This window comes from Chelonia mydas, chromosome 4 (assembly GCF_015237465.2).
Source record: "Chelonia mydas isolate rCheMyd1 chromosome 4, rCheMyd1.pri.v2, whole genome shotgun sequence".
Classification (NCBI taxonomy): domain Eukaryota; kingdom Metazoa; phylum Chordata; order Testudines; family Cheloniidae; genus Chelonia; species Chelonia mydas.
Genome location: NC_057852.1, coordinates 99667856 through 99685367, shown reverse-complemented (window position 1 = coordinate 99685367; position 17512 = coordinate 99667856). Strand labels below are relative to the sequence as shown.

The window sequence follows — 17512 nt, the reverse complement described above, 5'->3', positions numbered from 1 at the left end:
CAGGATTTGGGATGGGGCCTTTATTAATGATTTATTCTTTTTGCTCTTGTGCGCCCACTCCTGCAGTGCACACTCAGTACTGAGTCACAGTTCAGTAGAGACCACAGCCTCACTTTCAACTTTATAAGATTAACTAACTGTTTCCTTCTCTTTTCTGTTTTCTTCCCAAGATCCAGGACTGGAGACAATCCAGGCCAAGGGGGTGGACAGAGGAAGTCCCTGTGGGAAAGCTGAGCTACCTGAACTAATTCCTTTCCCCCATCCTCTCTGGTGCACAGAGCAGTGATTGTCTGGGAATTTCATAGAACTGGGGGAGAGAAGCAGGGTGGGGAGAAGAAACTCTAAGCGCTTGGAGCACCACGGAAGAGTACCTTAGCCAGTTTCTTTATTCGTTTCCTTACCCCGAGCCATTCTGTTTGGCTGTTATTTAAACTGTAAAAATCCTCACTCTGTTTGCCCTTACTTAGCTTTGGCTCCTGGGAGGCAGCTCCAAGACTTGTTTAATGGTCTACATATGGCAAAAGTGTTCAGTTATCTAAAGACCTTTCCCAGCTTTGTTCCTTTTCCAGCTGGAGGAGAATATGAACCAGATTTATTGTGATTGTTTATCACGGAACTCTATGAATTAGTAACATTTTATTTATTTACAATATTTTGTGCCCAGCTCATTCATAGCACATTGCAGCACAGCCAAGACCAGCCAAGTGATGCCTCAGTTGCCTTCAGGCCTGCCAGGTCCTGTGGCAGGATCAGAGGTGCAAAACGCAGCAGGCACTGATGCAGCCCTGCACTTTGGAGAGCTTTTTCAAATATGTACCCAGACAATAGACGTGCTCTTATCTGGCCTGATTTTAAGTCTCCCTGTGTGCTCCAATAGGGATTATGAAAATACAAATCGTTCTGGGGCTGCAGAAAGGTGAGCCACTATAGTCACCATTTTGAACTGCTTCTCTGAGAATTTGGCTCCCAGTACTACTCGTTCAGAAGTACTGCTTCACCACCTGTCCTTATCTGATAGCACACATTGTACCATTTGGCAAACGATTAGGCTGGTTTGTCTCACACTGGGCACAAAGAGAGGAGAGCTTTGCCGTGGCCGTGCTCTCAGACTCTGGGGGCAGAGGTTGACAGTAGATAATGCATTGCTCCCAAGCACCTTTTGGCAGCCATTCAGAATGCTAGTGAAGAGGGGGAGGATCCTTTCAGTTCTTTTCCAATATGATGGACAGAGCATTCTCTGCAAAGTCACACTTATGCATTATTCATTCTTTTTGCTCCTGAAAAATAACAGGATTTATCTTGTGATTGAATATCGCTCAAAGGAAGTGAATGGAAACCTCAATAAATTGTTTTCTACTACCTACAGAATTCTAATACACATAGGAAAGCAGGATACTGTAGGTACAAATATCTTCAGCATCGTCAGGTTATTCCATTCAGTTCAGAGTCACTAAGTGGCATACCAAGATATACTGTAACTTGATAATCACCTTGTTTTCTAAAATTTGAAAGCTGTCAGAATAGGTCCTAATTCTAGTAAAGGAGCAAATGTGGCATTGGCTTCCTTGTAACAAAGAATGAAGAAAAGGAGAGCTATATTTTGATGACAGCCCTGTGGTTTCCAGGATTCCATGGCTGGAAAATTCTGCTACTGCTGCAGAACTTGGCTGCGATTGCTGGACAGGGCATTGGGCTATGTTATGCATGAGGTGTCTTCTGGCCTTAAACTCTGAGTGTATGAAAGTAGGTATTCAAGCTTCTCCCAAAAATATAACATCGACCCTACCCCAAACTCCAGGGCAGAGACAGCCAAGCAGGCAGGAGTAGCTGGAGAAGCAGTTTCAGCATGTATAGCAGCACCGCACAGGGAGAGAGGGGGGAAATGAGATCCAGCCATGGCTACTGCCCCGTCCTCACACCCCAAAAAATCACTGGACTCAAATCCTCCTCCCCCAGCAAATATATTAGAGTTTCATTTAAATTAGACCTGAGCATGTAATTGATTTTTCAGTTCTGTTGGTGAACTGAGAAAAATGCAGTTTGTTGTGAACCAAAATTTGTTTTTCCCCCCTCTTCCCAGTTTTTCATTTCATTTTGATCGAACAACATTTTGGAACCAAACCGTCAATTCAAAATGACAGATTGTTTAGAAAAATCTCAATTCAAAATGAGATGTCGAAACTGAAACATTTTGAGGTTTACAAAATTACAATTATTATTTTTATGATTATGATTTTTTCAGGTTTTTTTCCCCCAGTCAAAACTATTCGCCAAATTAGCAAATAGTTTTGGTTCCCTGAAAAAAAATGTATTTTTCAACTAATTTACTAACTTGAGTTACACACTCTTTTGTTGCTGAGCTCTAATCTAAATCTTATGAGACAGTCAAAATGTGGGTACAGCTAACAGTGCTATGTATTTAAAAAAAAAAAGTTACCTACCTTATCATAACTCTTGCCCTTCAAGATGTGTTGCTCATGCCCATTCCATTCTAGGTGTGCACGCGCCGAGGTGCAGTCGTTAGAGATTTTTGCCTTAGCAGTATCTGTAGGGTCAGCTGTAATGCCCCCTTTGAGTGCCGTGCTCATGCATTGGTATATTAGGCACTGCAAACCGTACGCCCTCTCAGTTCCTTCTTGCCGGCAACTCCAACAGAGGAGTAGGAAGGTGGGTAATGGAATGGATCTGAGCAACACCTCGGAAAGGTAGGTAACCATTTTTTCTTCTTCGAGCGCTTGCTCATGTTGATTCCATTCTAGGTGACTCTCAAGCAATATCCTTGGAGGTGGGCTCGGAGTTCATAGCCTAGCGGCTTGCAGTACTGCTCTACCAAAGCCAGCATCACCCGGGGCCTGCTAGGTAAATGTGTAATGGGGCGTGAACATGTGGACGGACAACCAGGTGGCCGCCCTACAGATGTTCTGGATAGGCACATGGGCTGGGAAAGCTGCCAAAGAGGCTTGCACCCTGGTTGAATGGGCAATTATGATCACTGGACGTGGCACCTTTGCCTGATCATAGCAGCAGTGAATGCAGGCAGTGATCCAAGAAGAAATTCTTTGAACGGACACTGGACAACCTTTCATCATGTTGGCTATCACAATGAACAATTGCGTCAATTTGCGGAATGGCTTGGTCCTTTCGATGTAGAAGGCTAGCGCCCTCCTGACATCTAGGGAATGCAATCTATGTTGTTCCTCCGCCAACTAATGTGGCTCTGGAAAAAAAGACAGGTAAGTAAATGTCCTGGCCCATATGAAACTGAGATCACCTTGGGCAGGAAAGCCAGGTGCAGCTGCAGCTGGACCTTGTCTTTGTGGAAGACAGTTCTGAGGTAAGCGCCTTAATCTCAGTTACCTGGTGGGCGGATGTTATCACAATTAGGAACACGACCTTCCAGGACAGGAGGAGGAGAGAACAGGAAGTCAGAGGCTCGAAGTGGGTCCCGCGAGCCGTGACTGCACAAGATTTAAGTCCCATGACGGAACGGGGTACCTGACGCGCGGGTAGAGGTGCTCAAGGCCCTTGAGGAACCTGGCAGTCAAGTTCTGGGTGAAAACCAACCTACCTTCAAGCGGCGGCCAGAAGGCTGAATAGCGGCCAAATGAATCTTGATAGATGAAAGGGACAGGCCTTGGAGCTTGAGATGCAGAAGCTAGTCCAGGATCAACTGCAGCGAGGCCTGCTCGGGCCAAATACTTTTATCCGAGGTTCAACAATCGAACCACTTCCATTTGGCCAGGTAAGTCGCACTGGTGGAGGGCTTTCTGCTGCCCAACCGGACCTGCTGAACAGCAGCCAAGCACTCCTGCTCCTCCACATTTAACCTTGCGATAGCCAAGCGGTCAGCTGGAGCACCGCCAGGTTCAGATGCAGAAGACTGCCGTGGTTTTGGGACAGTAAGTCCTCAAGTGGCAGCTGTAACAGAGTAGCCACCGAGAGGTCCAGCAGCGTGCCAAACCAGTGCTGATGTGGCCAAGCTGGCGCTATGAGGATCACCTTCGCCCTGTCCTGCTTGATTTTCATGAGGACTCTGTGAATCAGCAGCACTGGAGGGAAGGCGTACAACAGAGCCCCCGATAACAGGAGCAGAAAAGCATCCAACAGGGAGCCTCCGTCGATCCCTCGAATCAAGCAGAAAATGTGGCGTTTCCTGTTCTGCCTGGATGTGAACGGGTCCACTTGGGGAGTTCCCCACTTCTGGAAGATAAAGCTGACCACTTCCAGATGGAGGGACCACTCGTGGTGGGATGAGAAGGTCCTACTGAGGTGATCTGCCAAAGTGTTCTTGCCCCGGGGAGGTGTGCAGCTACAAAATGGATGCCGTGTCATACACAGAAGTTCCAGAGCCTGAGGGCTTCCTGGCAAAGGATGGACAACCTGGCCCCGCCTTTCATAGGCTCATAGACATTAAGGTCAGAAGGGACCATTATGATAGTCTAGTCTGACCGCCTGCACAATGCAGGCCACAGAATCTCACCCACCCACTCCTGTAACTAATCTATGTCTGAGCTATTGAAGTCCTCAGATCATGGTTTAAAGACTTCAAGGTGCAGAGAATTCTCCAGCAAGTGACCCATGCCCCATGCTGCAGAGGAAGGCGAAAAACCCCCAGGGCCTCTTCCAATCTGCCTTCCCGACCCCAAATATGGTGATCAGCTGAACCCTGAGCATGTGAGCAAGACTCACCAGCCAGCCACCCAGGAAAGAATTCTCTTTAGTAACTCAGATCCCACCCCCTCTAACATCCCATCACAGGCCATTGGTGACCAAGGTGGAGATGTAAATTCCTGAGTTTGCCGACTGACCCTCGTCAGCAACTGGTAAGGAGAGGGCAAGGACCAGTGCCTGCCCAAAGAGTGGTACTGGGGAGCTGGAGACTGGTGCCATGGCCAGGGACAATCCCGCACCAGGGTGGATCGATGTCTGGGAGACCGCCTAGGCAATGGTGATCTGCGTTGTGGTGAACTCTGGTGCGAGCCCCGACGGTACCATGGGCCCAAGGATCGGCGTCGTGACTCAGGTGTCCCATGCTTTTCAGGCAGAGATCTTCATGTTGGGACCTGTCTCGTCTAACCAGGAACCGAGGCTGCAGTGCCGGGGTCTGAGGTCACAGTGATGGTGACCAATGCCTGCAATCAGGAACGCTTCTCTCCTTTAGGGGGCAGTCCCATCACCAGCTTGCCCATAGATGCTGGGGCCTGGCCAGGTCCTTTGCCTGGTTTGACATCTGCTGTGCTGGCCGGCCTACTTGCTCTTTGGCTGCCACGCCCGCTTCAGGCACAGATGACCCTACTAGGGGCCAGTACCCTCTGCCGCTCCTAGGAGTCAGAGGCAGTTCCCTGGCTGGGCTGGGGGTCCGACCGCAGCAGTATCCCTGAGCAGCTCCAGGGAGGGCACGTGGCCTGACACAGGTTCTTTACCCGAAGCCCCTTTATTATGTGGTGCCTGCAGACCTGTCGACTTCAACTGCTTGTTAGGCACTGGGGAGAGAAAATGGTGCCGGGTGGATTCCGGTGCCGGTGTGCTGCGCACCAATACAGATGTGCTGGGAATGGAGTCTGATCGAGAGGGCTCCAAGGTAGGATGAAGCACAGACTCCAAGAGGAGGGCCCTCAAGTGGCTACCCTGTTCCTTCTGAGTTTGAGGCCAAATTTTTTGCAGATTCTGCACTTATCCTTTCTGTGGGACTCCCCCAAACACTTTAAACAGTTCTCATGGGGGTCACTAATGGGTATGGGTCAGCTGGATGATGAAAATTGCTTAAATCCTGGGGAACGGGGCATGCCTCACTCCAAGACGAAATCCCAGCTGGGACTCTATCTCCCAAACTACTACTCTAACACTTAATTAACTAAGTACCTATCAACTACCAACAAAGACGACAGAACAATGGACTGTAAGAACTGCTAATGCTCTTGCGATGCAAGACAAGGCACTCCGACCAACAATCACAGGCAGTGAGAAGGAACTGAGGGGACGCCTAGTATACCAATGCATGAGCGCAGCACTCAAGGGGGCGCTACAGCCAACCTTATGGCTATCGCTAAGGAAAAATCTCTGACGACTGTGCACATGGGCGCGCACACACCTAGAATGGAATCGACATGAGCAAGCACTCAAAGTACATTTAATTTAACATTTTACTATCCCTAAGCCATTTTTGGTATGTATGTCTATACGAATGTGATGTTACAAACCAGCAGCAAAGTGGTATGAACAGGAAACAGGGCGGGGGGTTTCTGAAGCATTCCCTGGTATGTGGGAAGCCGTGTAATTCAGTTTACAAGATTTTCTGTAGTACTATATATATTTGGGGGGACAGCTTTGCGGCTCTAGCATCATCTATTGATGTCACTTTCATCTCTTTGCCAACACATTTTTCACCAAACGGCAGCAAAAAAGCAACAAAACCCACTACTAAAGAGAGAGAGAGAGAGAAATCCAGCCAGAGGTTGAAACAAAACAGTAAAAGGGGCTCATGTCTCATTCAGTTCAGTATTGAATCACCTGTCAATAACACTCTCAGATGGACTTTGAAATTTATAAAAGAAATAATAATCTTTGAAAACAAATCCTTTTTCTATTATATTTATAAATGCCTGCCCTTCATACAAACTGACAATTATTTTGCACAGCAACTGAGATATGAAACGCTCTCCAAATGTTTTATACTGAATACAAACATTTTAAAGTACAATTAAGAAAATGTACTATCAAAATGGCAGATTTACAATAAGGATTTTAAAAGCTTACTCAAAAAAGTAAGTGGTTTGTACAGATTAAGGTTTGTAAGAGTGGAACATACTAAGCAAATGCTGTATTATTTAAGTAAATGCTTATTATTGAAATAAGAATCAGATTTCAGCCAGGGTCCACCTGTCATAAAGGGCACTGAGCTGTGCTGCAAGTTAACCACAGCATCTTAATCTATTTTTCCCTTTACCAGTAAACAAAACTGATCAAATGAAAAGGTTCACATGACATAAAATTAGGAGTAGAAACCACATGATGAGCATTGACAATGTGCCAGCCAAATGTGGTAAGAACAGAGGTGAAATGGTCCCTGCCCCAAGAAATGTATAATGCAGGACTGGGCCCTTGGAAGCAGGTCCACCAGCATGGAGCAGCTTGCAGGATCATGGCCTAAGCAATTCACATTCTTTCCGCTGACACTTAGTAATTAGTATGTGTGGAAAATTACCAAGCAGATTGTTATATTTATTTAACTGGAAGGGGATAACTGAAACAGGACAAAAATGGAGAAGCTGCTCAGAATCAGACAAGTATTACAACAAAGGGCAAAGTTCAGAGATCTTTCAAATGGCACCTGAAGGTCTTTATACCCCTGCACAACATCATGATGGTGGCACTGACAAGGTCCATTCAACTATGTAAAACTTTGTGTTTTATGTCTAGATTAACCCCTAGATGTCAATAGTTTCCACCCCATTTTATGCTCATGATTGCATTTCACAAGAAGTCTTATTGTTGACATCAAAGGGTAACCAAGAAAGCAATGTACGTAAAGAACCATTAGTATAATTAAATTATGCCATGATGTAGGAAGCGGTTATTGTCTAAATAAGAAAAAAAATACCTTAAGTACAAGAAAAGGGCAAGAGAAACAAGCACCATCTGGATCACATCACCTGGTCTGGTCTGAAAATATTTACCTATACTTAACAGGATGGGGGGGAAGTTTCTGTTGAAGAAACCAACTTTAATAAAAATATGCCTGTATAACAACTCATTATTCCTTAAAGGAAAACTCCAGTGATTTAGCATAAACCTTTCCAGAGGTCAATACTTCCTTTTCTTAAAAATGCTGAGCCTAACCAACACCTTCTACAGTACAATATCTTTTGTACCCCAGCAATAATAATTATACTACATGTTACATGTTATGTTACAATTTATAATACATGCTCCATTACTCATCCACAGTTGTTCACAGACACTATTCCTCTCCCCACTAGACAGTCCACCAGCAAACCAACTAGACTCTCCAACCCAACTTGATCAGTCTCCCAGTAGTTGGAGAGCAAGGGAAACATAGGGAGCGAATGGGAGATAGATTTGCCAAATGGGTAGTGCCTGGGCTGGAGGAAAACTAGGGATATAGCATGAAGGAGCAAACTGGATGGGGGAACCAACAAGAGGGATGAAATATGATATGTATGCGGAGCTACAGTATAAGGCTACCCTGTGGGAAGCTCCAGATACGGGAGATAGAAAAAGGATTGCTGCTTCAAGGAGAAGATCAGGAAGCAGTTCTGATGGTGGAATGAGTCTGTGAGCAGGAAAGAGGCAGCGAAGTTCTCCAGGTAACGAGAGGCTATACTGTGAGCAATAAGGGCTGCCATGGGGAGTTCCATTCATATTGCAGGTGGATCAGGAGGTTCTGGCAGGGAAGCAGGTGAAGGAACATTTTTCAAAACAGATTCCAATTTACTTAAAAAACAGTGTTATGAGTCTTTTACTGTTCCTAATAGCTGCAGCAAAGGGTGAGCCAGTTTCTCTGTCTTACTGACTGTCACCAGGTAAAACCAAAATACCTCCGTGTTCCAAGCATTTATTTTTTTAATTTTAAATCAAAATAAATTTCAAGTGTTTGTTTTTTGTTTTATAGGTTTAAAGGTTTGTAAATTTGGCAAGTCCATTGGAGTTTTGCCTTAATGGACTGTCTCACTCAAATCTTTTTCAAGGAGCTAGAAATTCAGAGAGAGAAATGCTACAGACTCTGATAACAGTTGACTCTGATTTAGCTCTGTCAGAGCAATCTTCTACTTCCTATTGCACTTAATTTATATGCTCTGACCATTACCTTTGTACCTGAGCAGGTGGTGCCTTTGTGAAACAGTCCAGATGCCATGTTGCTATTGTCTAATCCTGTCGAGAAGAAGGCACCGCACAAGTAGAAGAATGAATTGGAGCTGATATTGTGGTAACTGAGAATCTTTAAGTTGGCCCCTACTCATAAGCCTTTCATCATACATTAACAATTATGAAAATCTTGTGCGCTTCTCCATAGCAAGACTCTGGGCTTGTCTACACTGGCAATTTACAGCATTGCCACGTTGTCGCTCAGGGGTGTGAAAAAACACCCCCCGGAGCGCAGCAAGTTTCAGTGCTGTAAAGCGCCAGTGTAGACAGTGCATCAGCGCAGGGAGCCGCACCCCCAGTACTGGTAGCTACGCCCCTCGTGGAGGCAGGTTTTTTAGAGCGCTGGGAGAGCTCTCTCCAAGCACTCTGCCGTGACCACACAAGCCACATTAAACTGCTGCCACGGCAGTGCTTTAGCATTGCCAGTGTAGACTAGCCCTCTAGGAGTTTTATTGCCCTAGGCAATAAGACTCATAGACACCGTCCACCATCAATCTCAAAGTAAACAGTCACTAAACATTTTGCTGCCTGAGGCAACTGTCTGTTTAGGAGTTTAGTAAAGCTGACCCTCCATCTCAGTAGTTTCAAATCAACATTCAGTGTATATCCATATAAACACGTACACAACATACCAGTGAGTTTCCTGGCTCGGGGCCAATAACAAAAAATACATACATTTACAGCTGTAATTATTTTACCATTGCAACAGTGGTCACACTTTAAAGTTTCTATTGCTTTGAGATGTGATACTTGAACAAGAAATCTGTCTCAAATTAGTAGAAACATTTTAAGCGTCACACCTGACAGTCATCCATACTTCTATTACAGTTAGGAGCAATACTTAAAGAGGAATATCCCTACAAAGTTTGGGACTAGGCTAGCTCCCCCTCTCCACATACAGTATTTCCACAGCTGAGATCAATGAAAGTTCTGAAACTGAATCCCTATTGATTTAAATGGAATGGAACCAGCAAGTACCATGTTTTCCAAGAAAGGCACATGACCCTGGAACATGCCTTCCACCTACCACACAAAGCTTAGAAGGGAATATAATAGATATGACAGCATCCTGCAATATCATGGGCAAACCTTATAGAATTAAGTTAAGCCTTACTGAATTACACTTAACACCTTTGGGGACCATTTTATTGAAAATGCAAATGTTTGTGTACTGTTGTGGGATTGTATGAAACTTCTTTAGCCAGAAGACCGGATTGATGCAATATCTGGGAGATAGTAGGAATGGCAAAGGACTTTTTGGGACAAAAAATGTGAAGTGGATTTCCTAGGAGATACTTGGGGGGAGGAGAATGCAAAAGACCAACTTTGAATCCATCCTTTTGAAGCAACACAGTGAGAAGAGCAACAGGCTGTGTTCTGATTACTTGCTCCTGAAAACTCCAGTTCAAAGACCTTCATACTGTATAAAGAAGGGGATAAACTTTTCATGAGGGTGCTAGTTCTGAGCTAATGTTGTTATGAATTTGTGACCACAAAATAAACCCTTTTCGAGGATCTGAAGGACTTAGCGACAGTTGGGGTGCTCTCTGATAAGCTTATTAGCATGCATGTAGTTCTTTTATTGTTTGTTTATGTTTTCTCTGCAGTGCTTTTACCTTAAGAATAAAATAGGCTTGCATAGGAAGTGCTGTGTGAGAACTTATAATTGTTGGCAATTGCCCTGTCTCTGAGGGAAGAAATGAAGCAGGTCTGCTTAGGCAGACTCTCTTTTGCTGGAAACAACAATGAAAGCAGGGAACTTTTCGACCTGGGAATATCCTAGTAGGGAGGGAGGGAGACGTGGGTCTCCACCCGAGAAAAGCAACTGCTAAGGAGCTGGAAGCTTGAGAGTGAGGGCCCTTGTTGAACAACTGAAGGGAAAAATGCATGTGCAGTTGCCCTGAATCATAACAAGGTACACACAATTGTTATAAACTACAATAAATAGAGGCTCTGAAAACTGTCTTCCTCCATTTTGAAGTGAGCATCATATCACAAGCCAGACTTGGCGAGGCTCTTCTTTTGTGAAAGGTACACACATAAGAACAGAACATAAAAACATAAGAATGGCCATAATGAGTCAGATAGGTGCTGGTCCTGACAGGGGCTGCTGTCAAATGCTTCAAAGGGAATGAACAGAGCAGGGCAATTATCAAGTGATCCATCCCATCGTCCAGGCCCAGCATCTGGCAGTTGGAGGCTTAGGGACACCCAGAGCATGGGGTCGCATCCCTGACCACGTTGACTAATAGCCATTGATGGACCTATCCTCTGCGAACCTATCTAAATATTTTTTCAAACCCCTTATACTTTTGGCCTTCACGACATCCCCCGGCAATGAGTTCCAAAGGTTGATCTTGCATTTTTTGTAGGAGTACTTCCTTTTGTTTATTTTAAACCTGCCTTTATTTTACTGGGTGACCCCTAATTCCTGTGTTATGTAAAGCGGTAAACAACACTTATTCACTTTCTCCATACCAGTCATGACTTTATAGACCTCTATCAATATCTCCCTAGTCATCTCTTTTCCAAGCTGAACAGTCATTTTAATCTCTCCTCATATGGAAGCCATTCCATACCCCTAATCATTTTTGTTGCCTTTCTCTGTACCTTTTCCATTTCAAATATGTCTTTTTTGAGATGGGGCAACCAGAACTCCAAGCACTATTTTAGGTATGGGCAGACCATGAATTTATACTGTGGCATTATGATATTTACTGTCTTGTTATCTATCCCTTTCCTAATGGCTCCTAATATTGTTAACTTTTTTGACTGCTGCTACACCCTGAGGGTATGTCTACACTACCTGCGAGATCGGCGGGCAGCGATTGATCCAGCGGGGATCAATTTATCGCGTCTAGTCTAGACTCAATAAATCGACCCCTGAGTGCTCTCCCATTGACTCCTGTACTCCACCGCCGCGAGAGGTGCAGGCGGAGTCGACGGCGGACTGGCAGCAATCGATTTACAATTGTGAATACACCACGGTAAGTCGATCTAAGTACGTTGACTTCAGCTACGTTATTCACGCAGCTGAAGTTGCATAACTTAGATCGATTTCCCTCCCTTGCCCCCCGAGTGTAGACCAGGGCTGAGTGGATGTTTTCAGAGAAATATCCACAATGACTCCAAGATCTCTTTCTTGAGTGGTAACAGCTAATTTGGACCCCATCATTTTGTATTGTGACAAAAGTTCCTCCTCTACCTTGGTGCGTCCTGTGCTTATTGGTGGATTTGCTCACCTCAGAGATTCATGGCAGCCCTCAGTTTGGCCAATTTCGTGGCTCAAATCTGCCGTTCACTCAGATAACCTCATCACTGGCCAGCATGGGGAAAAAAGAGAACAACCACCTCCGCTGTCTCTCCTGATCCACCACGTGGGTTGGGGAACAGCCCAGAGACCTTCCCGTCTGGTGGAACCCACAGTCCAGGTCAACTCCTCCTGTGTCTAATCAGGAGTTGGGAGGTTTGGGGGGAACCCGGGCCCGTCCCCTACTCTGGGTTCCAGCCCAGGGCCCTGTGGATTGCAGCTGTCTAGAGTGCCTCCTGTAACAGCTGCGTGACAGCTACAACTCCCTGGGTTACTTCCCCATGGCCTCCTCCTAACACCTTCTTTATCCTCACCACAGGACCTTCCTCCTGCTGTCTGATAATGCTTGTACTCCTCAGTCCTCCAGCAGCATGTCCTCTCACTTGCAGCTCCTTATGCGCCTCTCCCTAACTGAAGTGAGGTCCTTTTTAAACCCAGGTGCCCTGATTAGCCAGCCTGTCCTAACTGATTCTAGCAGCTTCTTCTTAATTGGCCCCAGGTGTCCTAATTAGCCTGCCTGCCTCAACTGGTTCCAGCAGGTTCCTGCTTGTTCTAGAACTGCCCGTTACCTTACCCAGGGAAAAGGGATCTACTTAATCTGGGACTAATATATCTGCCTTCTATCACTGTTCTGTAGCCATCTGGGCTGACCCTATCATAGTACGTATAGCTGGGCTTATGTTTTCCAATGTGCATTATTTTGCATTTATTAACACTGAATTTCATCTTCCATTTTGTTACCCACTTTTGTAAGACCTCTTTGTAGTTCTTCACAGTCTGCTTTGGACTTAACTATCTTTAGTAAATTTGTAACATCTGCAAACTTTGCCACCTGTTTACCCCTTCTTCTAAATCATTTATGAATAAGTTGAACGGGGCTGGTCCCAGGACAGGTCCCTGGAGGACACGGCTATTTACTTTTATTCATTCTGAAAACTGACTATTTATTCCTACCCTGTTTCCTGTGTTTTAACCAGTTACTGATCCATGAGGGGACCTTCCCTTTTATCCCATGACTACTTAGCTTGCTTAAGAGCGTTTGTCAAAGGCTTTCTCAAAGTTCAAATACACATGGGCTCCCTTCCTCCTTTTCACTGTGGGCTGGAGCCTAAGTTAAGCCTCGGAAATAAGCAAAGGGTTTGCTCAGGTAACATAATTTAAGACTTAACACCATTCAGCTTTATTACTATGACTAGAAATATCATCAAGATTAATAAAACTCTGCCTTTATGGTTAAATTTGTCAGCAAACTTTTAGATTGTCACATTATGAATCATTTTTATGTACTAAACCTCCTGTGCTATGACAGCACAAGTATATTTTAAGTGTAATTTAAGGCACAAAGATTCATAAGTAATTATGCAAGTGGTTAAACCCACCCCCTATCCTTTCTTTGCCAGCGTTTCTTGTTCATTTGAATGGTTTATGTTTCCATATGTGATGAAATTCTGGTCCACCAAAGTCAATGGCAAAACTCCTATTGACTTCACTGGAGCCAAGATTTTGCCCAACTGTTACTTCCCCCAACTGTATTTTTTTTAAAAGAGGAGGCAGGAATCTGCCATCTTGATTCATTCACTGATGCAAAGAATTTTTAAGTGTTTTGTTCACTTTCAAGGTTCTATAGTTCTGTAACAAACTTTTCTCATCTTGTCTCATTCCCGTTAGCTGCTTATTGATATTTTGGATTGTGCAGTTTTTCTCTAAATGACTTATGAAGTAATACCAAGGATGACAATATATCAAAATATAGATTTATCATGCCTGGAAGCCCCTGGAACTCAATTTAGCAAATTGTACACTACAAAAACATGACCACAAGCTCATGGACATAGTAGGAAATTCTGGAGGCTTTGCTATTTCACCACCACCACACATTTGGTCAATACTAACTTCTAACATCTTCTGTGTGTTGAAGCAACTGTGAATTTAATATTGAGGAATTCCATATAGATGTACTAAGGGGTTAATCTGCTGTCTTCATATATCAAAGCTGAATAGAAACCATACTAAAGTAGTATTTTTAACTCTTCAAAATCATGCCACAATAAATTGCTTATCGCTACCAGATAAATATCTGGCAGGCATGCTGAAAACCTGGAGATTTATGGAGTAATATCCTATGAAACCATTACTATGCCAAAGCTCTTATATCCATATGGCTTTTAATGGTTCAGATAATGTGAACACTATGCATTTAAATTTAGGATGGCAGACTTAAGTGGAGAAAAATTCAACATATTAATGCTCACCATAAAAAATCAGCGGATGCTCCTGCTGGAATTACTTCCAAATAGTTCAGAATTTCCATTAAACTATCAAAGCAGTTCAGGGAAAACTTGTCTCTGCTTGACAGAAATATTATAATGAAAGCAATAATAAAATCTGATTTAGAGCTAGAAGCTTTTCCGAGCACTGATATCTCTGAAATTATATGTATGGTATGCATTAATCTGTTGGACTATGGTTTGAATAGCATACCCACTGGGTCCCTAGTTGGACTGTGTTTTATATCACCGAACCTTTCAATATGTTTCTTTCAAAAAACGTCTCCGGGAAAGGTGTTAGTTTTCCATCTGTGTTGCCATATTCAGTTACGATGTGCAATACATTTTTAGGACATTAAAACAGTGCTTATGAGAGAATTAAAATACTGGAGACACAGATGAGTTTCCTAGAGTAAGACAATAATTTACTTGGGACATAGATGTAACAGGTATTTATGCTATTGGAGGTTTGCTATAAATGACAATCAAATCATTCAAAAATGCAACTTCGCAACTGTCCTCCCCTCCTCTCCCCCTTCCTGGCAGCCAGCCAGCCAGCCAGAAAGAAAGAAACCCATCTTCTGCCATCCCCAGATGTTCAAAGGGGCCACTAGTCCAAATATCATTGTCTTCAGTACTTACCTGCACATCGTTCACTCCCTCAATAGCATATAATTATCAACAGTCCCATCATCAATGAGGGTTCTTTCCCCTAAATTTGAAAATGTCTTTAGAGTGGCGTCCATATCAGACTTCCAACACAGTGCTGTTTTCCTAAGGTCTGAACCTTGCATGAAGAAAACAGTTTCATTTTCACACCCCTTATCACTATCTTGTCAGTTTTGTTTTCATCACGCTTGCTTTCCTTCAGATATCTTGCTGGCAGGAAATTGCTAATGGCTTGGGCAAGCCATCCTTCACTTAGTTTTATCCAACTAAACTAAAGCTAAGGAATGTGCAAGCTTTTCATCTTAATTCTATAAAGGTTTCATATCAGTCAAGAAGTAGCTTTGACCAGTTATTGAGCAAACTTGTCCTTGTTTGTACAAGGAAAACTGCACAGTTTAGAAATCAGAACTACAAAATTCTACTTTGAAATAGACATTGCTTCACTAACATTCCCTTGCAACTAGTATCAAAAAGTCCTTTTTCTACCAGTATGTTACTGATTAAAGTCATGCATTAAATTAAGAATAAAAAGGATGAACCACACATACCTACTCTTACTTCTAAATTGATTTAAATAAAGAACCTGGGATATAATAGTCAAGTAAAGACAGAAGCAGCGTGAAATTTTTAGAAGGGTTCTCATTCTTTTTGTCTACTTGGGAAAGGAAACTAGGGCTTTCTGACGAGGCCTCGATATGAGTGATGGAATAATCTCTCAATATGAAAATTTTACTTACTTAAAATGAACTGTTAGCATTTTCTGACACAAATTTAAGATTTACTTAATAAACAAATCAATTTTTTTCTTCTAAAAGGCCACAATTTACTTAGAAACCACAACTGCGAAAACACGACAGATAAGCAAGAATCCTAAAACCCAATCAGCCTAAAAATCAGACCACATCTACTAGTTTTAAAATTGATAATATACAAATGAACACGTTACCTTCCTTTTTCAACAAGCAGCAGGACATCTATTTTTTCTCCATTTTGAATCAGACTGCTGATTGCTGAAAACAAAACATAATGACATTTTCCTCTTGGAAATATATGTAACAGATTTTAAATGACCAAAGGAATATGAAGCTCATCAAAATGTTTTAAATTTAGCATGCATTTTGAAAAAGTGACTATATGACAAATTGTCAAAGCATAAAAACATAAACTACAATAGATCACAAAAGTATATCAAGAAAAACAACTTGGCTAATAACCAAGTAAAAATAAGCAGATTTTTAATGTAAAGTGCACCTCACTGTTTTGCTGTATCAAATTAACCTTAACCTGGAAAAAAAGCATGTTACAGTACTGTAAAGGCACAGAAGCAAACTGGATTCAGCTTGCTTGTATTCCAATGGCTGTGAATATTTACAATATCATATTATGGAGAAAACTCACTAGTGTAGCGTGAAGACCATTTTCGCTCTTGATTATGTTGATTTATATTGGGTGTGTCTATATAGGTATACATAAGTACACATACATACATAGACACCCACCTATATAAAAGTATACATATCGATTATATGTAACATACGCCACTATATTTTTATAAGCAGTATTATCTAATCAGTAAAAGGTCTGCTACACACAAAAATGCTTCAACTGAGTTTTACCTACCTACAAACTGGGCTCTTTGAATAGGTAATCTCTTTCAAAGAGTCTATGGAGTATCTTCATGTTGCCATCTACCTCAAGAGACGGCAAAATCTTGAATTTCAATCAAGTTCAATAAGCGTATCCTGGTGCATGTATCAAATGCCAGTAGCTTCCATTTTTGTGTCACATATACACAATACCTCATTTAAATTCACAGGTTTCAGAGTAGCAGCCGTGTTAGTCTGTATTCGCAAAAAGAAAAGGAGGACTTGTGGTACCTTAGAGACTAACAAATTTATTACAGCTCACTTCATCGGATGCTGTTGCTCACGAAAGCTTATGCTCAAATAAATGTTAGTCTCTAAGGTGCCACAAGTACTCCTTTTCTTTTTATTTAAATTCACAGTTGCTTGAACACACAGAAGATGGGAGCAAAAGTAACAAGTGACTCTGAAGAATTATTATTTTGTAAACTTCAGTTACCAGTATATAATTCAATTTCCTCATTAGTGGGAAAGACCCTTACTTTCTGGCAATTGAAAAGTCAGAATCTAAGGAGGATGGACAGTCTGGGAGCCTAGGAATTCAGAAGGAATTATATCACTAGTATTACAAGACGTCCATTCCATCATCAGAATCAAAGCAATACTACTTGCAGAATGACCAATATTCAAAAATTAGGCCTCCATGCATCCTTGCACAGACAAATGCATAGCCAAAAAACCCTGAAATTCTGAATTCTCATAACTAACTAATCCCCAATGCAATTGTTTCAGATTTT

The 17512-nt window shown here is 42.8% G+C and overlaps 1 protein-coding gene across 9 annotated transcripts in view; it reads right to left on the bottom strand.

The window, feature by feature from the left end:
* The window catches only part of ARAP2 (ArfGAP with RhoGAP domain, ankyrin repeat and PH domain 2), a 195673-nt gene that overhangs the window by 69216 nt on the left and 108945 nt on the right, over positions 1–17512 (bottom strand). For all 9 annotated transcript variants that reach the window (XR_006290154.1, XR_006290155.1, XM_043544542.1 and 6 more), the window contains exon 19: positions 16079–16142. Coding sequence is in view for 7 of the 9 variants with exons in the window: in XM_043544542.1 (XP_043400477.1) it covers positions 16079–16142 (64 nt within the window). In the remaining 2 variants the exon portion in view is untranslated. The remainder of the gene's footprint in view (positions 1–16078; positions 16143–17512) is intronic.